At 39.6% G+C, this 23,351-nt stretch overlaps 1 protein-coding gene across 6 annotated transcripts in view; it reads right to left on the bottom strand.

The window, feature by feature from the left end:
• Nucleotides 1-23,351, bottom strand: part of SNTG1 (syntrophin gamma 1) — a 478,642-nt gene that overhangs the window by 186,504 nt on the left and 268,787 nt on the right. For 3 of the 6 annotated variants that reach the window (XM_082433011.1, XM_082433012.1, XM_082433013.1), the window contains 2 exons: nucleotides 21,033-21,086; nucleotides 13,058-13,192 (listed from right to left, as the gene is read on the bottom strand). In XM_082433011.1, coding sequence (XP_082289137.1) covers nucleotides 13,058-13,192; nucleotides 21,033-21,059 — 162 coding nt within the window. In that variant the 5' untranslated portion in view covers nucleotides 21,060-21,086. Of the gene's footprint in view, nucleotides 1-13,057; nucleotides 13,193-21,032; nucleotides 22,658-23,351 lie in introns of those variants that run through there. The other 3 variants (XM_082433009.1, XM_082433010.1, XM_082433014.1) reach the window with 1 other exon arrangement.

The following is a 23,351-nucleotide window of genomic DNA, read 5'->3' as shown; positions in this document are numbered from 1 at the left end:
TAACATCTGTGACATTTCAAGGTTGGCATCTGTTGATTGTGTTTTCTTATTCGAGGTGAGAATTTCCTTGTTACTGCTGGTCTACGTGGGAAAGTTCCAGCTGCTCCAGGCCTCCGCTGACAGGAGCCTGGGTGGGAAGTGCAGGGCTGTCTGGCCACTGCTCCCTGAGAGGCCTCCGCCGCGGTCTCATCATCAACGTGCTGCAGTAAATCCCGACTTTCCACGAGGCCTCCTCCGGCACTTCTCCAGGGCAGGGTGGAGGAGACAACGTATTTCTAAACAGCAGATTTCTCTATCTGTGGTACAAAACAACTGATGAAGTCAGTTCCAAGGGAGAAAAATAATAAATATACCAATGACAAAAATGACAGTTTTTTTTTTTTAATTTATTTATTTATTTATTTATTTATTAATGGCTGTGTTGGGTCTTCGTTTCTGTGCGAGGGCTTTCTCTAGTTGTGGCGAGCAGGGGCCACTCTTCATCGCGGTGCGCGGGCCTCTCACTGTCGCAGCCTCTCTTGTTGCGGGGCACAGGCTCCAGACGCGCAGGCTCGGTAGTTGTGGCTCACGGGCTTAGCTGCTCCGCGGCATGTGGGATCTTCCCAGACCAGGGCTCGGATCTGTGTCCCCTGCATTGGCAGGCAGATTCTCAACCACTGCGCCACCAGGGAAGCCCAAAAATGACAGTTTTGACCAAAACTTTCACTATTTAATCTATTATGTTAAACATGTAGGATAGTATTTACATAAATAATATAGGCCTTCTTTTCACTTTATTATCTATTTCATTTCACCTAGTTTGTATGAGTCTTCATTTCCAGAACAATGCAAATTTTAGTCTATCAATCCACGTTTAATTTCATTGAAGTATCACAAATTTAATTAAAATAATTTATATGAAGCAATATAACCTTCATAAACCTATAAACTTTAGAATATCCTTAAGCTCCTTTTCACTAATACCATTTTAAGAGCACTTTGGTTTGAAGCAATAATAATGAAACTCCTTTGCATCTAAAAAGGACTGACTCACAGAATGATTCTTTTGAGGTGAGAAGTCTTGTTTTCTAATATTATACAGAAAGATTACTTATCCAGTTTAAATTGCTCATCCAGGATAATCATTAGAGGCAAAGTGAATTAGAGAAAGGGACAGATATCCAGATCAGTGGTCCATCAGTTATTTTAGGAAACAACTATGACCTCACGTGGGGTTACAGAACTGAGAGGAATACAAGTTAGAAATGGTCAGAAAGCAGAAAGCGGGAAGAAGGGACCCAGGCTTTATTTTTCCCTTCTACAATCTTCTACGGTAACACGGTCACATTCAACGCTGTCACAGCCAATTCTGTAAATTAGATGTTCTCTCCTTCTCACTCACAGGAACCGAGATTCAGAGAAGGAAGTTAACTCACACAGGGTCACAAAGCTAGCAAATGGCCAGGCTGAGATGACAAGCCGGGTCTGTCTGATTTTAGAGCCAATAGATTTTCCACCGTAACACACACACACACACACAACTAACCTTGGTTCTGACACTCTTTTGAGCCAGATATACTGAATTCTTTCTCTAGCATAACACACAACAAAATGATGAATAAAATAAGGCACACAAACAAAAAATAATGTCAAAGTGTAACCAGGGCAATAAGAAGAAAAAAATTGCACAGTTGTCAGAAAGGAAGACTAATTGTGTCCTGATAGGTAAGAAGGTTCCACCCAAACTGTGACCTGATGGCATCCACCACGGGCCTAGGGCTGGAAGGACCAGAGAGGGGAGCAGTGGCTCGTGGTGTGTGCAAGAAGGAACATTTCCACCGCTATTTGCCCATTTTGAATTTGGCTCTGGATGAAAGATTTAAAAGCTAATTCTCCTGAGAATTTGTAAACATGAATTGGTCTACATGTGGGTTTGAGATGAGATTCAGTCTACCTGTGTGGTCTCGAATCCCCAGTGGAGACTGTAGTTTAAAGAATACCTGGGTCGCCAGTATCCTCAGGCACCTTGAAAAAGCAAATGAAAATAAAAATTCTGTCTTTGTAACACATTGTAGGGCCAAACCCAAGAAATTCCCACAGAGCACCAAAGGACGTGAACTCAGGGTGAAAATTCGCAGAGCACAACGAGTGAGTCAGGAGAACAGCAAACAGACAAACAAGGAACAAGTGGCAGATTAGGTTCTGTAGAGACTGCAGATCCTAGAATTCCAGACGCACCATGTAAGTAGTAGTTTTAGAATGACGAATAGAACAGGAGGAGATATCAAACGTATGATAGTGATATCAAATATTATGCATCAAATATAAAATGGGACAGACTAGAACTTCTAGAAGCAAAAAAAGTTTCCAGAATCAGAACTTCAACACATAGTTTAAGCAACAGACTAAATCTAACCAGAGAGAGAGTTCCTGAACTGAAAGGAAAGCAGAGGGAGTTACCATCTAGCCTCCAAGGCCAGACCATCAGGCACAGAGTGTGAACAACAGAAGAGAGTGAAGACTCAGGGTCTGACGTAACGCCCGCCTACAGGTCAGGACCGGACGGAAGAACAGAGACAGGGAGATAAGCAGAAGTTTCTTAAATGATTGATGACTGCTCTGAATTGAAGAAATGCATAAATCCTCATATTCAAGAATTCCTGACTCCCGTGCCAAGTAAATAAAAATAAATCTTCACAGTTGCATCACAGTGAAACTGCAGGTCACCACAGGTGGGGATTCCTGAATATCCAATGCTCTTGAAAGAAGGGTCAGGTTCCCTACGAAGAAAGCGTAAGTAGACAGATGGTAGACTTTCCAAAACTACCTCAACCTGACAGTTGGGGGAACAATGTATAATAAAATAAAGCAAAATGTCAATCTTCTTACAAGATAAAGAAAGAAAAACCACCAAACAAAACATTTTAAATATCTATCTACCAATTATCTACATACATATATTGAACATAGGCAGATAGATAAATAGATAGATAATATTCTATACATATACATACACACAAACACACACACAATGTGAGATAGATAGATAGATACATGATAGATAGAGCGAGCTTAGGGAAAGAGTTATATTATTTATATGTAGTAAACCAACTTAAAACTAAGAAGATTAGAAACACAAAATGCAAAACAGTTTTTTTTTATGGAAAGAAGAAAGGGCATCAGTGAGGGCAGGGGAGGCTTCAGAGTGAAGGGTAACATTTTCCTTCTTAAACTGGTGATGGGCACATGGGTGACCATATCCTTCTTGTTCTGTGAGTTCAAATTATATGTTATAAAAATTCATTTCTATAAATATGTAAGTGGAACAATCTGGCCTAGAGCTGATCTAATGTCAACACCCGTGCTCTATCTGTTGACGTGGATGCACCGTCACTTGGCAGGCGGGGCTTGTCTCGTGTACGTCAGTCCTTAATCCTCACCTGTGACAACGCACATCACCTTTCCTACGAGAATGCATTCCTTTCTTGGATAATTCCATAGTAGAGAGGTTACCAAAGAGTGAGCAACAATCCAGAAGACCTCCTCTGTGCATATAAGTTGTAAGTATTAAGATTAATAAAGGAAAAATGATTTTATTGCATGAGTTATTTGAAAATGCTAAACATAAAATAATAGGGATTTAAAAATTTACTATTAATAAGGGACACACCCAGATTGGTGACTGTAGGCTGATCCAAGTTGGCAGATAAACTACATTTCAAACCAAATAAATTAGCAATCTGGATTGAGAAGCCATGGTTATTAAGGTGGCAAAATCTATTATGTGTATGTCCAATGTATGACAACCATAATAGGATTTATAAATTAGAAGACTAACTCAGTATGTATTATGGTGATGACTTGTTATTCTGTCTATTCAAGCATTTCATTCACTATTTCAAGAAAAGTGTTACTATTCTTACATACTTTTATTTCAGTAATTGTACATGTAATCATTATAATATATTCAGGCATACAATTGGATGTTTCTTACAAAGACTCAGGGGCAATAAACTTCAAAAGTAATATAATAAAGAAATGATATTTTTGTTCTAAAAATGAAAGAATTTAAGACTTGTCAATAAATTTGCTTTATACGTAAGAAGCAAATCTTTTGTTAAAGTTGTTTTGAGGGTAAATTAAAACTTACGGTGCAGGATAGATAAACGCCTTTAAAAATTTGCATTTTACAAAGTATGTTAAGCATAATGTCCTTAATATCCTTTATATACATTGTATACCTAACGACGATCTCGTGAGAAAAATTAGCTCAGTTTATAAAGTGCACTTCTCCCATTTCTTTACCATTATTGTTCTTGGGGTAAATATCATCATTCATTTTCTTTTTCATTTGGAAGATTCTTCAACTAATGACACCAGACTGTCTACTGCATCTGGTCTGTGTGTCACCATCCCAGGGGCTGCCAGCATCATGACCTCGTTGTTGCCAGGGCACCACTGCTGTTGCCGGTGACCTATCACAACTGCTGCCACTGAGGGACCATCCCCATGTGGCCAACACCAGGGGTCTGGAGACAACATCTTTACTGGAACTAGTCTTCCTTCCAGGACCTCCTCATCTACTGCAGCTTAAGCCCTGGGAAATCTAGGAGCATCAGCGGCCCCAGTGGGGACTGTTGACTGTTGGAAAAAACAAACACCACACGAGGAACAGGCGAGAAGGGTTCCAGCACTGTCTTGTGAAGTTAGCAACTTCTCTGACAACAACAGAGAAAGCACCCTAGGTTCAAGATCATCCTTCGTTCATCCTTCTTTTATAAAATCACAGCGAGCTAGACCACAGTGACCTACCTATAACTTTTTTTTTTTTTTTAATTTTTAGAAGTATCCATACCCTCTCCTTTCCTAATCTTATTAGCAGCATTTTTGGAATGGCTGTCTCCAAAACAGAACAGGTTAAAAGGAGAAGCAGACACATAAAATACCCTTCATTGCTTCATTCATAAATATAAAATCAAATGTAAAAAACATCAGGATTAAGCCGATAGCTTCTGTTTTAATTTTACTTACTAATGACCCCTTTTACCTCTAAAACTGATTGGGGAAAAATCAAATATATTTACTTAGAATAGATCAAATTTTATTGCATGTTCTGATAGGTACTTGTTGGCATTGAGATTTCTTTTTTAAATTTGAAAAATACATATAATGTGTATGTTGTGCGTGTGTGCGTGTGTGTGTGTGTTCACAGATTCTGATTTCTGTATTAAATGGCTCTTTGATGGGAAAAAAAGCGAAAAAAAATCTGAGGATACACACGCCATCCATCTTAGATGACCTGGTGAGAATCCACCCCAGTGAGCACACAGCCTACTGTAGCTGCAATCTCTCTCCTGATCAAATTTTCCACAGATAATGAACCTCACCCCCGACTTCTCTGCATCCCATCCCGTCCCATTCCATCCCATCACATGTGAGTGAACACTGACTCTTACCGCAAAAGGCAGATATTAGCTTCTCTTAACGTTGCCTTCAGGAAATTATGGCTTCACATGTGGGATTACTAACTGCATGTTTTCTCCCACAAGGAAAACTAAAGGAAGTTGCTTAACTTTGTTGATTCTAAATCCTAAGGACGCTCATTAGAACTCTACTGATTATATTGACGCTATATACCTGGTAGTTCTGCCATATTTAGACTTTAATCTCCAAGATTTTCTTAGCTTTTACTGGCAACACCTTTGAAACTGGTGTCTCTGTGATGAAATATGCGGCCATCTCATATTGATTTTAGTCTCATTGGCCTTCTAAAAATATTTTGCCAACATTTAAATCGAGCCTTGGCTAAATTTGATGTTCCTTCAGGGCAGCATTGAAAGAGATAATATCCCGGGGACAGACACAGCTTCCTGTGACTTAGGGGGCGGGTCACTCGGGAGACTGACAGGGACCGAACATTCAATTTCTGAGCACAAGGGAAGGTGATTTCTTCCTCTTATAGTAACTGAAGCTTTCACATTTCTACCTGATGGACAATTGCTCTGTATCATTCTGATATATGTAGCATATGTGTATATATATATGTAATATATATATGTAATATATCTTTTCCAAAAAAAAAAAAGGAGAAAGAAAGAAGGAAGGAAGGAAGGAAGGGAAGGAAAGAAAGGAAGAGAAAGAAAGAAAGGAAGGAAAAAAGAAATTGACCACTACTCTTTTATTAACTAAAAGAAAGAAAGGGCAACCCCGTGGGAACAATTTAATCAGCCTTGACATCCAGAACCATGATTCAGGATAATTTAAATGGTCTGTGACAAAAGAATAGTTAACAGTCCGCAGAATGTCCATTTTCTTTAGCTAGCAGGAGCCTGTTGATTTAGGACCCGGTGTGACTCCACAGGATGTTAGTGAGAAGTGTGGTGGAAGCTCAAATTCAGCATTCTTCACCCCAACAAAACACTCCGAAATAAGTCTGTTAACAAGCTACAAATTAAATCTACCTGCTAAGCCACTACAGATGTCTAGGGAATCCAGGGAGCTGCCTGTATGACACTTGCTGTAGTTTTCTTCTGAAATCATACATGACAACACTGTTAAGGTGATGTCTTCAATGTCATTGCACAATCAATGATAAACTTTAAAACTTCCTGCTTTATGATAAAATTGTTCTATCAAATTCAATTTAACGTCACCTATTGCAAAGGGGACAACAGGCCCAAATGGAGTCCCTTGTGCTAAGCCCACGTCACCAGACACTTAACCCTTAACCTAAGTGCAGTTTCAGTCTCTCCCAGGACTATCGCATGGTTTAACCACTCAACCTGGAATTCCCTGCTCAGGGCTGGGGAGTAATCCTGCCCCATAGACCCCTAAAAGTCCCCTTAGGAGGGCGGCCTTCCCTGAAACAAAGCATTCTTTGTTAATAACTTCCTTTCTCTTCCCCCATTCCACCTTTAAAAACCTTTCCCCTTCTGCAGCTCAGTGGAGCGCCTTTCTATTTGCCAGATGGGGTGCCACCCAATTCATGAACTTTCGAATAAAGCCCATCAGCTCTTTAAATGTACTCCGCTGGTTTTCGCTGTTTATCAGGTTTGGTGCCCGCGCAGGAGCAGAGGAGGCTCTGAAGGCTTTGGGGACGATGACGAGCACAGACGCGGTCCCGGAGGTGCCTTCGCGCTCACTGTCTTCACCACGTTTCTGAGAGCTCTCGGCTCCGAACTCGGTGTCTGATCTGCCTTCCCGTCCAGGGCTCAGCAGGCCAGCTTGAGCAGGCAGAGGGCGCCATCCAGAACCCCAGCCCCCGGCCCTGGGTTCAGCCTGCGTTTCCCAGTCGTCTGGAACCCCTTTCTCCAGGTCCCCTCCCCAGTCCCCACTTACTGGGCTCTGATGGTTCACTGCTGGGAATTGCTGGTGGTGTGTTAAGGTGCATGAGCTTGTTTGTCTTGTTTTGTGCAGATAAAGGCTATTGCTAATGGGGATCTTAGAAGCCAAAAAAAAGCCACAAAAATTGGTGGGTACGAGTCAAGAATTTTAAGAGCTGTGAGAACGCTTGCCACCAAAGCCTCCTGTGTTAGGATAAGACTCCTCTGCTAGAATAATGGGTCAGAACAGGTTAGACTGACGCTAGGTCACCCGCCAACCTCAAGAAAATTTCTGTGTGACGAAGTACACAGTAAACCATCACACAATCTCCAGCCCAGCAGCACATCCCTTTCAAGTATTGGTTTGGCTTCAAGAGAGCTGAAGGCTTAGCTTAAAAAAAGGTAAAATAAACCAACAAACAAATAAATAAATAGTAAAGATGGGAACCTTAAAATCCCAACACTTAGAGACCGTTGTAGGGTTATTATTTGGCCTAATTCAAACATTGTTGCGTGTCAGGAACAGGAAGTCTGGAGGAGAGGGAGAGAGATGGGGCAACAGCTTGCCAGTGGAGCAGTCAGAACACACAGCATTTACCAATTAAACTCACAGTCTTGCATGGGCACAACTCATGGTGCCACAAAACAATGACAATAGTAACATCCAAAATCACTGATCACAGATTACCGTAAAATATAATAATAGCGAAAACATTTGAAATATTGCAAGTACTACCAGAATGTGACACAGAGACACAAAGTGAGCAACTACTGTTAAAAAAAGGTACTAACAGACTTGCTCGACACACGGTTGCCATAAAACTTCAATTTGTAAAAAATACAATACCTGTGAAGTGCAATAAAGCAAAGTGCAGCAAAATGAGGTATACATGTAGCTTCATTTTAAAAAAATTCATTGCAAAACACTAATAAAATTTTAAGAACATAAGAGGTACCCCCTGCCCAAAAAGAGAGAAAGACTATGAGGCTGACCTAACCCTGGTGACCCCTCTCTCCTCTTTTGCTGGAGCGCAGTACTTGCTCTACTAACCTGTCTGAATTGTCTTTTCCCTCTGAAGAGAAGACTCCACCATAAACAAAGCCAAGTCAGTGGCCTTACAAACACCGTATCTACCCTCAAAGGGGGACCCCCATTTGGGCCCCTCCCAAAGCTGACAGGGCTCTGCGGGCTTTCTGGGAGACTGCTACATTATTTCCTGAAACAACTATGAAAAACAGAAATTAAAATTTAAAAAGAGAACCTTCTAAAGCCTTGTAAAGGATTTATGGGTGGATCAACCTATGATGTCATTTAAGTTGCAACCAAATTCCTTGAGGAATTAAAGGCACCTGTCCTCATCTTACAAATCTTTGCAAATCTAAAACTGCCGCTAAAGAGGCAATTCAAACTTTACCTATTCCTTTTTACCAATTCCCAAACTTCCCCTATTTATCTTAAAAGGCTTGTAACTTGCATTCTTTCTCTGTGCCTCTAAGATGTAAATTTTAAAGTACAAACTTCAGAGAGGTAATGCTTATCTGAAAAAAAAATCAAAAGACGGAAAGGTCATTTGAAACTTAGTTTTAGACATCTGTGCAGGTAGCCTTTACTTATTCCATCTTCCAGAAAAGCAACTTAGATCCAACTTCTTTTGTAACTAGTAAAACAATCTATGAGGTCTCAGTTTATGTCTGTCTATATGTTTATGTGGGTATATGTGTATGTATCTTATGTGATATTTTTCTACCACTGATGGTACTGCAAAAGATAATTAGTAAAAAGGCTCTATTTAATTGGCTTAAATAATACAAAGTTCCTATATAAATGAAATTCTCAGAAATATACCAGAAACTAACCCGAATGAATTTCAGATTCACGTGATATGGGAAAATATAAAAGCTAGTGCAAGGCTGTTGGTTTAATTGAAATAAGCACGTCTTTAGAGTTATCAGCATTAAATAAAACTTTTATTCTACCTGAATTTACTAACCAAATTAATTCATGTTATCTCTATTACAAAAATTGTCAGCCAGAAAAATAACTCAGAATAATGACTGACATTGTCCAATGTCTAATGAAATGTTTCTGGGTAGTCTTTGTAAGAATAATTTAAATAAATAGATGTACATAGGATGAAAACTTTTTAATTTCCCTAAGTGTTTTTGATAACCTGAAACCTTAAAGTTTTGCTACGTTAAGTGATAAGTTAAATTCTTTGAATATCCAGATCATTTCCAAACAAGATAAAATACTGAAACACTAATTATTGAAGACAGGTTTATCTACTTCCACTTCCTTTTACAGAAAAACTAAAGATATTTGGGTTTATTAATAAACAAGTCCCGTGCCATGCTGAGAAGTTTACTATGAGAAAACACGCATTTCTAGAAATTATAAAAAATAGTTACAGATTTACAGATTTATAAAAAATATTTACAAGCCACAGAATGCTAATGTAAAAGACAGTTCACAATTGTTTACTTATTTATTTTCACTAAAAATTAAAGCTTTTTAGGGTTAAAATTTCTAATATATGGAGTTAAAACTACTAGAAATTATAAGAGAAACAACTCTGGATGCAAGGAAAATAGATGTGTTTTGGGGTAAAAAAAGATATGGATATGGAGATTCATTTTTGTTAGGGAAAAAGAAAGTAATTTTCTCCTAAAATAAAGCTGGTTGTTTCAAAATGCAAAAGAGGAAAAGGACAAACAATGGACACAGAAATTTGAAAACAGAGAGACAGAGAGAGAGGGAGAGTATTTTTTATGGTCAAGTCAGCTAAAAATTGAATTGTTATCTTTATAAATGTTTTTAAATTAAGCTTTAATACCAACAGTGTACTTATGTAACACTAAAACTTAGTTTTCTTTTATATGATAAAATGACAAAGTTTCCTTGGACAATCGATCTGTTCTTGATAAGATATTCTGAAAGATTTTTCTTTACCATTTAGGTAATCCACTTAGAAAGCAAAACTTTTGTATTTTATCAAAATGATTTCCTGTGTTTCATGTTACCTTTATCATCTGGTCTTTGATTACTTAAGTAAACCAAGTCTTCTCAATATTAAAAGAGTTGTTTTGCTCAGAACAATGTAACCTTCTATATATGCCTTTGAAATCTTTTGTCACTTAATTAAATGTATCATTAAATATTGTTTCATACTTATCTGTGATTCTATTTAGTCAAGTGTCCAAACCATTTGATATTTTTGACAAACTTCCCCAAATTAAGATTCTAAATAATGTCTTTTTCACCTGGACATAACTTTGGGATGTTCCAGAGGGCCCCTGGAACATCTCAAAAGATTTGTTCTCTCTCCTCATGAAAGGGGGGACGTTAGGCTAATTAGGCTTATTTGACAGGTTATATGGGGAATACTGCCAAATAAAAAGTAATACTGAGCTTTCTTTATGCTGTACTTGTATGGGTATATGTTATAAGTGTTCCTGAATTGTATAAAATTCCTATAAATCTGATATGTCCTGGTATAATGTTATCAGTCATAATTCTATTTATTATCTTAAAATGTTGTATGTTACAAAAAATAACCACATTCCCTTGCCAATTCCATTACAATGAACTCTCATCAGATTTTTACTAGTGAGCAGTTTTGAATCCTTTGTCATTTACAGTTATTGTTTTACTCTAATGTTTTTTCAAAAGTGTTCCTGCAAAAGTACTTCATCTTCCAGGAGATTCCAGGAAAGGACTTTTAACAAGCACAGGTTTCTGTACTTGTCAGAATGCTAGAGACCCCGTGGTTTGTGAACCCCTCTCTCTGGCTAACAATCCCCAACTTGGGGAAATTTGCATCTAAGCTCCGCCTAGGCAAAGAAAACACACACACGGCAAGAGAAACACTGTTGCATGGTCTATTCACCCTTAAGACTTTACTTGCCTCCACGGCTGGCACCTTTCCAGTCCTGAGCCACAGGTTCGGATGGGAATTACCAGGAAGCATTCATGATTCAGGGTTTGCTTCCTTTGTAGGGCTGTCCCTCCCTGGTTAGGAGTAAATGTAAATGAGGCTCCAATTAGGAACCTCTCATTAACTCTTGAAAGTATTGCAGAATCCACTATTAAAACAACAGCTGCCCAGCAAAGATCCTTCGACTCTCTGGCCAAAGTTGTTTTTGATAAGAGGACAGCCCTTGATTAGCTTTTAGCTTGAGCCGGGAGGTGTCTGTGCCGTGGCCAACACCGCCTGCTACACCTGGATTAACACTTCTGGGGAAGTTGACACTCACGTACATAAGATCAAGCAACTTGGCTTAAAAAGGTGACTCCTTCAGTGGGATCTTTCTATGACTTATTTGACTTCAATTGGTTTGGGTCTTGACCATGACTCCAAAGTACACTACAAATACTGGGGATTATCTTGCTTATAACAATCATAGTAGTTTCCCTGGTGAATTGTGTTTTCCCAAGAGCTTTAAATCCAAGTTCTCGGCCACTAACCACCAAGTAAATGATCTCCCTAATACAAGAACTCCAGAAAAGGAACAGCGAGAATGACCAACTTAGATATTGTGAACCCGAAGCCGTGAATGTCCCAGGGATTAAACAAAACAGCATGCCCTGTCGATACCACACAGACGATCAGATAAAACCACGAGAGCTTCAGAGTAGTAGCTGAGAGGGGCGCTCACGCCTTACATTTTGATCACATCTCTCAGAGAAGCTGAGAGTCTGAGCAAAAGGGGAAAATTGTTAAAAAAGAGACAATAGGCCCAAGATGGAATCACTTGTGCTAGGACCATGTCACCAGACTGAAACTTAATAATTAACCTAATGGAAGTTTCAGCCTCTCTCAGTACTGTCACCTTTAACCAGTCAACCTGGAATTCCCTGGTCAGCGCTAGTGAGTAAACCCCCTGCCCTCACAGACCCCATCTATTCCCCTTAGGAGGACAACCTCCACGGAAACAAGACATTCTTTGGGAATAATTTCCTTTTTCTGCCCCCTTTCTCCCTTTGAACACCTCTTCTTTTAAACAGCTTGGCAGATGGGATGCCGCCCGATTCATGGATCATTGAACGAAGCTAATTAGATCTTTAAGTTTGCTCAGTTAAAATTTTGTTATTTAACACACCTAAGGACGTCCTCCAGAGCTGTACTTCAGCCCCAGGGAGCAGACCAATGGGTTCTGAGACCATTTATGGCTCCTTCAGAGACTGGAGCAGTATCAGGGTCATACGTTAACTGTTTAGAGCACAGACAGAGCTTGCTACAGCACCTAGCTTGATTCTCTCGAGGAGGCCCACAGAATTATTCATGCACAATCCCCTGGGGAGAAGCCTTGGCACTGAGTTCCGGGGCCAGTACCTAAAGCTTCCTGCTTCTCAGATGCCAAGAGTTTTGGGCTCCACCTTTGCACCACCTCTGAAGGTTCACTGTGATGCAGGACGCGATCAGGGCAGGGAAACTGCCATGCACTGTTCTCATTTAGTCCTCGGTGTTGAAGTGTAGAACCCACTCTCTCATGATTACAAATGCAAGTGTCACTCTAGTCACACAATGACAACTTGGAGTCAATGAGACACCGAGCTGGAGATGGGCCCAATGTACGCCTTTGGACCCAAGTACAAGTCCTTATACAAGGACACTGCTTACTAATACTGAAAACAAAAATTACTGGCTCTGAAAGTAAGAGAAAGAATATTAAGTATTTTCTGTGAACAGACATTTTTATTAACAGCAACAACAAAAGAACCCCAGAAAACTTCAAGGGAAGGAAGAGCTACTTACACCAGAATAGAAAGGCTCACCAGACACACATATCACATCCTGTTCCTGGATCATCAGAATATCTTTGGCCAGGTGTAGCCGCACTTTGAAAGGCTCCTGATTACCATCCTGCAGCAAACAAATCCCTGTCTTTGTCTTCAGACAGCAAAAAAAAAAAAAAAAAAAGAAGCAAAACAGAGAAAAGATACTTAGTTTATAGATTATAATTTTATGGCTTATTTATAGCAAAACATGATGAATAACATCTGAAAGCTAGGGAAAATGCACTCTGATGAGTCTGAAACTTAATACAGGTACACAGAAAAGTATAACCTTTTCACATAAAGTAGGCCTCAGATAATAGAGATTATGTGAGAAAATCCCCACAAAGATTTGGAAAGTAAGGATTACAGTTTATACAGTATATTTGAAAAACGGTGACAGTTTTGTTTAATACTTACAATCTAAATATAAATTTCATAATGGTTTTATTAAGATGCTATTCACACTGTATACAATTCAACCCTTTAAAGTGTTCAAGTCAATGTTTTTAGTGTAGCAATATGCAGCCATTGCTATAACCAATTTCTGACCATTTTGAACACTCTGAAAAGAAACCTAATATCCCATCTCCCCGTCCTCCCACATCCAGTCCTAGGCAACCACTCATCTACTTTCTGTCTCACAGAATTTTAAACCTGTAAACATACCTTCTTATCTCCGCTACCCTCCACTATTTGATCAACCCATTCACCAGCACACATGCACTTTGCACAGAGGAGGGAACCAGGACAAAGAGGTGAAGAACTGCTTGAATTAACACAGCTAATTAAGACACAGCCTGGCTTGAGACCCAAGATTTTTGATTCCCTTCCCACTGTTTTTGCTTCACACATTTTTGGGAATTGTGAAAACAGCCTGTGAATATTTCCAAACTTGTACTGCATGGCTTTAAACCATCAGCTTAGTGATCACAGAGGGAGTCCACACATCTTGTCCCTCCTGAAGCAGGTCAGGGTTATAATATTCGCCAGATAAATGGAAATATTCTCCTTAGCAAGGGCACTTTATGGTCCCATTTATCAGAGATGCAAATGGAAATTCTTTTGAAACAGAATATAATCGCTGGCTGTTACTCTGAACTAAAAAGTCAACAAAAACAATGACTATCTTGGAAATTACATTTTCATTTAATAACCACTGAGCCATTCTTAATTTGGATAAAGGGAGAAGTACACAGAAATACATTTTTATCCTTACTATTTAATGAGCACAAAATCCCAGACAAATAATATGAGACTTTCCCTTGGAATATAAATTACATGTGGATTGCTAGGGGGTTGTTTCTTTAAAAGAATGTTCCATAATGTTGATGAAAATATACTTAGATACCGCAACTTCCAGAGATAACTCTTTCTGTAAATTGCTTTTTCCCATGTGAAAATACATACCATTATACCCTCTATTATATACAATGTTAAATTGGTCTGTAATTATTTTGTAAGTGTTATAATATCTTTTAAGGAAAAACAAGCTTTTCCAGGAGCCATGATGGCATCAGTCCCTCCTCTGAGGCTGTACATATAGCTGGGGCCCCTAAATCGTATCCATTAATCTACCACACAGCTTAACTCAAGTGCGTATGTCTAAAAGACAAAAGAATGTCAGCAAAAGCAAATTATATTTTCCTTAATACAGACACAATTTTTGTACATTTTTCACGTGGAAAAGTCTCTCATGCTTACAAGGTGATCTCGGCCAGGGGCCAACATCGGGACTTCTGAGATGCATGGCAGAGAGGAGCAGGAGATAATATCAAAGCTAAGGGAACATAATTGGGCACATTTGCTGATTTTTAGATGTACCGTACATTCCAAGCCATTTTTCCCCCAGAAAGGTAATGGAATAGCTGGCAATCACAAATAAGGCTCTGTCTCAACTTGTGGATGAAAGAGGGGCTTTTCCCTGAGATCCCATAAATACATTATTGTTACACATCAAAGAGATTGCAAAGGTCGCCAGGGAAAGTTTGAGGAACTAAAACACAGCTATGAGGTTTCTCTCATCACATTTCTGATATGGTCAAAGCTCCATTCACTCAAGTAATGTGTGAAATGTCCCCTAACTATCAGACGGTTGTCTGGAAAACAGAACACAGACTTGGAGCCCATGCTTGACTCTTCAGAGGACAAGAGTGAAGGAAAATAAAGAATGAGGCAGCTTTTTGTGTTAGAATTAAATATATATATATATACACACACCAATACATAGCTGTTTGGAGAAAATAGCAAACTGAGAGATAATGAAGCTAACAACATATTCACATTAAAATACATTTTCCAGGCATTACAGATGTTACATTTATTCTACTATGAAAATTCAGCTTATGGACTTGAAAATACATTAAAAAGCCGACACACACATCCACTTTGCCAATACTGTGTAACATGAACAGGGAGTGAGACGAATTAGACAATCACCTTTGGCCTCAGAGTATTCCTACTTCTAAAAATGCACATGTATAAATAACATGCAGTATGATATTTGAGCACTTGATACAGGAGCAACATAGAGAAAGGACTTAACTAGTCATGAGAGAAGGGGCATTACAGGAGGCTCTGTAGATAGAAAAATGTGTGGCTTGTCTTGAAAAAATAAATCAAGAACACAATAATTAGAGAAGGCAAAAGTGATTTTATCCCAAAGGGAAAAACGTGAGTGAACACATAGAGGCATGAGAACGCATGGCCCATATAGAACATGAGAATGCATGGTCCCCGATGATGGAGAACGCAGCCCCGAGGCCGAGCCCGTGGTATGTGGGAGGGGCCGCGGCAGGAGGGCAGGGGCGGGGCGGGCAGGCCCCCGTATGGTGCGCCCAGCGTGTGAACGGGCGGGAGGTGCCACGGAGGAATCTAAGGGCAGTGAAATAACATAAACGTTTCGAGTTAGGTCTTATGAACGTATTTCCTACAGCAGAGGAGAAGATGGATAGGGACTGGGGAAGTGAGAACATAGCTCCTGTTGACAGAAACGTAAACCTTGAGCAGGAACTTTGGGGACGCGAAGCCACTGGATCCGACCCGGAGCTGCTACAGTAGATGGAGGAAGGGGGGTGAAACCCACTCGGGGCACCCCCAGCGCAGGGCAGCACTGCTGGACGGGCACCACCACTGTGAGAGGCGGGCATGTATCTCACGCACTCGGACCGTGTGCCCCAAAATACGAATCCCCTTGACTCTGATAACCCAGGGCAGCCGTCCTCGTGGACGGGACAGAAGCGGAGGCGCAGAGATGGGTGCGAGTCAGGATGTGAACCCGGGCTGCCCGGCTCCAGGCTCTCATCCCCTGGCCCTGGTCCCCTCATGCAGAGGCCTTTGAGGGGGTGCCTCCCCCAATCTTCCCACATAACGAGGACAAGGCTACCCGTGTCTTTCACCAGGGAGCGCTTTGGTTGCCAAGCATCTCCTTACGGGAGCGCAGAGAGTTCTGAGGACACCATCTTGAACCACTCATTCTTCACGGATCAGGGCGACGGCCGGTGAGGGAGAAACGAGACAGAAACCCCTCTGGGCCGGACGGATGCTTTCCCTGCCAAAGCTAGGCTGCTGAGGGGGCACAGGACGCCAGCGGGTACCGGGAGAGGCTTGACCCACACGGGCTCATCCCGCAAGGACAGCCACAGGGCTGAGAAGGGGCAACAGGACACTGAGAGTGGCCACCGGTGCAGCACGAACTAAAACACTGAGGGCTGCAAAGTCTTTACAGATCTGTGGACCCAGATCGTTCAAAAAATTAAAAAAATCATTCAAATCATGATCAGTCCCACGTTTTAGTATAAACTTAAGACCTGCGCTCAGCTTCTTTTTCTTTACTAACATAACAGTCATTTATCTTCAGACTTTTTAAACTGGGGATGCACCACGCATGAGTGAGGAAATGCATGTGCTACATAGAGCATGCAAATATATTACATAATTATAAAACATACGTAAAACTTGAAAAGTGATAAATACATTCAAAGGTTGTTTTCCTGTCCCTGGTGGATGGTCCTACATTGCAGCTGGATTTTGCAAAACCCACACTGAAGACTATTTGCTTAGAGGAATATTAAAAGGCAATACCTCTTAATTACTTAAAAGGCAATATGTTTAAACAGCTAGTCATTGACTTGTTTTCTGTGAATCAATGAAGTGTGTTCATGAATTTACATGGATTTACTCTTTGTTTGAAAAACAAACCTCACATGTAAACTTATTAAGAATGTATGCTTCGCATAAACCAAGTACCTTTGGAAGTTTAAAAAGTAGACTGTCACCCACTTTCTACTTGAAAGTTAAGACCTCTTTAATTTAGGCTCTAGTCCTTGAAAGAACACAAACTGCGTTTTCATGAAACTTTAATATCTGTGTTCCTTTAACCTTGAAGTGTGGAATTTGCAATATCAGATATAATAAACTGCAAGAAACTAGGCAGAGACCATCCTATGCACGAAAGTCTTGTAGGAATCCTCATATTTCTGTATTTTGGTTGCCAAATCTAATTTAGCTTGTCCTGTAAGCCTATAGTTGTAAGTGATATGTAATTCCTTATACTGTACCATCTTGCAGTAGCAGCGCACTAAATGCCGTTTCACACAAGATGTTTCAACTGCGTTTTACCCTTTCCTTTCCCTGTTGGGATGGTGTCTTACCTGACCTCCTCCTTAGCTAAATTCCAGCCACTTTTCAAGCACTTGTACAAGACTTGTATCTCCCTGAAAACTTCAGAGACCCTTCCATCCAAAGATGAGTCCTTAATATTTGAAACTCAGGGCTTTCATTGAATAAATACATGCACCTAACAATTAATCATGTATTTAGGCATGACATGTAGTGACTTCCATGACATTTAGTTCCATGTCACATCATCTGACTTCACCTTATATGCTGTTATCTAAAGAAAATCTTAATAATTTATTACTCTTTCCATTTTTAAGGATTATTAATCTATAGGACCTAGTACAGTCTTTTATTCATAGTGGGATTTTCAATATTTGTTGATTGAATCATAGTCACAGATTATATTTTATTATATGAGACTAAATTATATGTGTGCATGAATTATTAAATTATTAAATATATGTTCTAGAGAAATATGTATTTTCATACTCAACACCTAGATGTGATCTTATTTTAAAGAATGTGGGTATGAAAGTGAACTATGAGGAAAACCCACACTAAAGATAGAATGTTGGTTCACTGGAACACATAGCTATTTTTGTTTTTTAAATTAATTTATTTTTATTTATTTATTTTTGGCTGTGTTGGGTCTTCGTTTCTGTGCGAGGGCTTTCTCTAGTTGCGGCGAGCGGGGGCCACTCTTCATCATGGTGCGCGGGCCTCTCACTATCGCGGCCTCTCTTGTTGCGGAGCACAGGCTCCAGACGCGCAGGCTCAGTAGTTGTGGCTCACGGGCCCAGCTGCTCCGTGGCATGTGGGATCTTCCCAGACCAGGGCTCGAACCCACGTCCCCTGCATTGGCAGGCAGATTGTCAACCACTGCGCCACCAGGGAAGCCCCCACATAGTTATTTTGACGACAGTTTTAAAGGCGGGGAAGTCAGTAATTTTGCCTGGCTATGCATACACTTTTTCTTCTATAATGTGGGTTTTGCATTTGTCCTGATTGTATTCTCTCTCTTCAGTTTTGTTTCTTTTCAGACTTTTGAATCCCAATTACTTAAAATAATTACAACATTTTCTTTTTAAGAGAAGAATTTTTTAAACAATAAATAACCCTTCTTTTAAAAAAAAGTCTGTATTAGATAATTAAGATGTTTAAATGAAACTTATCTAGCCACACTTCTATTCCTTCACAAAGAAGAGGCTTCTTGGCATCTGCGTGGTAATATTCTATCTGGATCTGTCTGATGGACGTGGATATCAAATTTTCATCTTTAGTAGTTTATTATCAGTCAAGAGAAAGTCAAGAGAAAACAAGTTTCATTTAATGTATCTTTGATATAATTTTCAGCAATGTAGTACTTCAAAAAGAGGCCCAAAATTAGACTCAGGCTTCCAAGCTATACATTATGGTTTTGCTTTTACCTAATTCATTAAATGTCACTCAGCATTCTCGTAAGACCTCTCCATTTGCTCATCTGCAAAGTGGCAGAGTTAAGCTAAATTGTCTTTAAGGTGCAGGTCCACTTAAACGTTCTAAGACTGTGAATTTCTGGCAAACTGTTTGATTCCAGTCCATCTTCAGGGCGATCTGATCATCCTCAGGGCACCAGAGTCCTGCACCACTTCCAATCCGGCCAGCATGTGGCAGACACGCGGGAACTGCTCTGACGGTTCTGAGAAGGTCTGCTCCACGCTGGCAGCGTTGAAATGGTGAGATCCTCAAGGGATCATTGCCAGAGAGCAAGAACGTCTACTACAGAAGTAAGGTAAGAGGACCTCAACGGTGTCACCATTGTAAAATACAGCTGAACCTTAGACAGAATTTGATGTATGTTTCAAATCAATGAATCAAAACATTTTGTGTAAGAAACGGTCTGGGAAATCAATCTTACACAGCCTGTCACGTCCAAGGTGAACCATGTGTTAGAAACATTGGCCACTGTCCAGTCTCTACCACATGCGTCTCCGATGTGTGTCACGCTGTCTCATTCACACAAATATCCATTCAGATTGATGGGTGCTTTACCACCCAAAATGTAAGATAAAACTTTAAAAGAAATTGTAGGTTTACTACATTCATACAAAATTAACAGTATGATAACACGTACTGTATTTACAACCAGAAATGATACAATTAAAATTTATGCTTCTAAGTTTAAGCTCGGAAAACAGTAATTTTTTTTTTTTTAAAGTATGAACCTTTGAAAGGGGCTGAATTAAAAGATGAATAAGTTACACATTCTGACCTTATAATATTCAGGGTAGCATGTGAGAGAGGTTTGTAAACAAATAGCTATAATATAATATAATTTGAAAAGTGCTAGCATGTATAAAAGTATTTTAAAAAGTATTACCATACTTAAACTTTGAAAATAAAAAAATAAAAAATAAGCGTATTGAAGGAATGAAAAATAAAAAATAAGCGTATTGAAGGAATGAAAGTAATTTATTATTTTTTCTGAACAACCTAAAATTGAACCTACTGTGACAAATATTTTTTTAAAAGAGATATTTTTGCAAGAAATTTAACACATGACATTTCACTAAAAGAACAATTTTGACAAATGTTAATACTGAAGATTTTTTAAACTTTATCATAGGTAATCTAGTTATGGCTGTTTTTTTCTTGGGTTATTTATACATACTAAAATATTTTAAACCTTTTAAGCAAATATGAAATATTTTAACGTATGAATATTTGCATTTTGCCTGAAGAGTGAAAAGACAATGCTTTGAATGTTGCATGGAAAGATAATTTTTCTTCCTAAAATAGAAGAGTTGCATTCCTGGGGCCCCAAGTCCATGCCCTGTTGACTGCACACTTGGATGGATGGCCTTTAACATCCTTGAAAGAGCAATGAATGCATCACTTCCGCTCACACCGAATGTAATGACAGCTCTACAGACAGTCGCCATACATCAACACTTAATACTGAAATACTTGAAGAATACGGGAATCATAAAATCAAAGGCTTTTAGTGCTGAAAGGGACCTTAGATGTCTTCTAATTTATAACCATTTATGTGAAAATAATTAGTTCCAGCTCTTTCACTACCTGAAGCCTTCAGCGCATAGTTTGTGGGGAGAGACAATTCAGTCCAATGAAACATGCGCCCGTCTTCTTGAAGGAAGACTGAAATCCCGGGGCTTCCCCTGGCCCGTGAGGCCTTTCCAGCCTTGCAGAGACAGCTCGCGCTCTAGAAACGCCGTGGGCCCATCACCCGTCCCTCTGTGGAGAGCCATCTTCCACGTAAATACGCCAGGGAGGGCCCAGCGTTCCCTGTCTATCACCTGTTTCCCCTCATCAAAAAGAGAAGGCATGCGACCTACCTCCTCACAGGTAGTCCTGAAATCCATGTGCTGCGGCACCGCAAAGGATGTCGTCTGAAAAGACAGAGAAAGGCCATCAAGCACAGCGTCGAGGGGCAGAGAGGAGGACATAACGAAGTACAGTAAATTAGGCAGCGGAGCCAGCGGGCAAACTGTTTACAGCCACCTGTAAGGACAAGAACTCCCAGGGGCCAATGAAGCGACGGCAGGAGGAGAGGAAACGTCTTCACCTCCAGCTTCCGTGAAGAATAACCCTACGGCCATGGCTCCGCGGCCGAGGATGTGCATTTCCAGGCCCCTCTCCCTCCACTCAGCATCCGGAAGGGACCCAGGGCAGGATTAGCCTCCCGCTCAGGGGCTGGCTCACTCCCGCATCCACTCTGAAACCCCACTGGGCAACTGGGGAAGAAACTTCAAAAGGGGTAATTAAAAGTTGCCTTTCATGTGGTTATCTCTTGATAAAAGGTTGACTAATTTTTCTCTTTTTAATTAAAAAGCTACATGCATGAATAATTCTCTCCGGAACTTAAAATGTAATTCACAAACAGAGTGATCTAAGACAGCAAGCTATTTATCAGGGTGAATAATATAAAGATAAATCAATGTACGAAATATCTAATACAGATTCATTTAGTGGTCACTGTAATATCTAAATGATAGGCATAGACTTAAATGCACATAAATGCATATAAGTCTTGTTTTATTTTAAATGCTTTTGGAGAGTTTTGTTTTAATTATGTGATGAACTTGTCATAGAAAATTGGCATCCTGTCAGTATAAAAAATATAACAGTTTAGGTAAATGAGACTCCCAAGTAAAAGGAATGGTGAATTCCGAAATAGAAGACTTTATACACCTCAAATTACTGCTCCTCTCAGCTTTGGGGACAGTAAACTATCTTGTCCTCTTTGTCATTTTCTGTTGTGTGGGACTGATGAACACTTGATCAAGTGTGAGTGGAATGGAGTATGTTGTCACTGGATTATTACTGTTGCCTTTGAAAGAAGAGAGATTGACCATTTTCTGACCATTTTCGGTAGTAACTGAACACGCCACATAATATATTATTTTCCATAAATAAGTCTTGTGGGTTGTGAGCCTGATCTGGTTTGACTGGAAAGCATAAGGAGGCTGGTTTTAGGAAAGTTAGGTAAGAACAAATCATTAGCAAATAAAAGGGCAATTTGATGTTGAAATGATAACCTGATGATATGAATTATTTGTTTAGTGTCCGTGAGAAATTTGCCATTAGTTGAACTATTATTTTTCAAAATTGCTCTTCAGATTGTATTTGAAAGAACTGCAAACATCTACTTATCGCCAACTCTGACATGAAGTTATTCCTTTTCTATAAAAGTAGGAGAATTTCAGTATTTATTGATTACATAAAAACACGGTGTCTCTAGAATCAATTTCCTGCTACTAAATGCAACCAGAGAAAACAGACATGAAGGTATTTCACCACCATCTAAACTTAATCTCTATTTGAGTAGGGGGTGTATCTATGCCTTCTACCATTTTTAACACATCTTCCTTGTTTTCTTAATTTTCCATTGGCTTTCATGAAAATATCTGGTAATAATATCAGGTATTTATTCAGAAAAAGAATTAATGTAATATGCAAAGCAATTTAATTATTAGGTAACATAAATTTCATATCTATCATAAAACTGTTTTCAGTGATTATAAATTTAAAAACTGGAACAAAAGTTGTATTTTATACGTTTAAAATTTTCTGAGACCTTTTCTGTACAAAGTTTTATGTTAGAGTGGTTTTAGATTTACAGAAATATTGTGAAAATAGCACAGAGGGTTCCCACATACCCCACATGCCTTTCCCTCTATTATTAACATCTTACATTTATGCACGCCATGCCTTAGTATGGCACGTGGTGTGTAACATTGTTACAACTAATGAACCAGTACTGTGATCTTATTGTTAAGGCCCTACTTCTTTGAAATTTCCTTGTTTTTCCCCCGCAAAGTCCTCTATAGTTTCCAGGATCCCATCCCAGATGCCACATTATATTTAATCACCGTGTCTCCTCACGCTCCTCTTGGCTATGACCGTTTCTCAGACTTTCCTTTTTTTAAATGACTTTGGCAGTTTTGAGGATTATTGGTAATTTGTAGAACGTTCTTGCATTGGGATTATTCTGACGTTTTTTTCATGACTGTAGTGGGGTCATGGGTTTTGGAAAGGAAGACCAGAGATAAATGCCACTTTACCACCTCACGTCAGAAAATCACAGTCAACACGCCTTATCCCTGCTGCTGAGGCTGACCTTGATGGTCTGGCTGAGATGACGTTTATCCGGT

This window comes from Balaenoptera physalus (assembly GCF_965194825.1).
Source record: "Balaenoptera physalus genome assembly, chromosome: 17".
Taxonomy (NCBI): domain Eukaryota; kingdom Metazoa; phylum Chordata; class Mammalia; order Artiodactyla; family Balaenopteridae; genus Balaenoptera; species Balaenoptera physalus.
The sequence above is the reverse complement of the archived record's forward strand: the minus strand, read 5'-3'. Positions and strand labels throughout refer to the sequence as shown.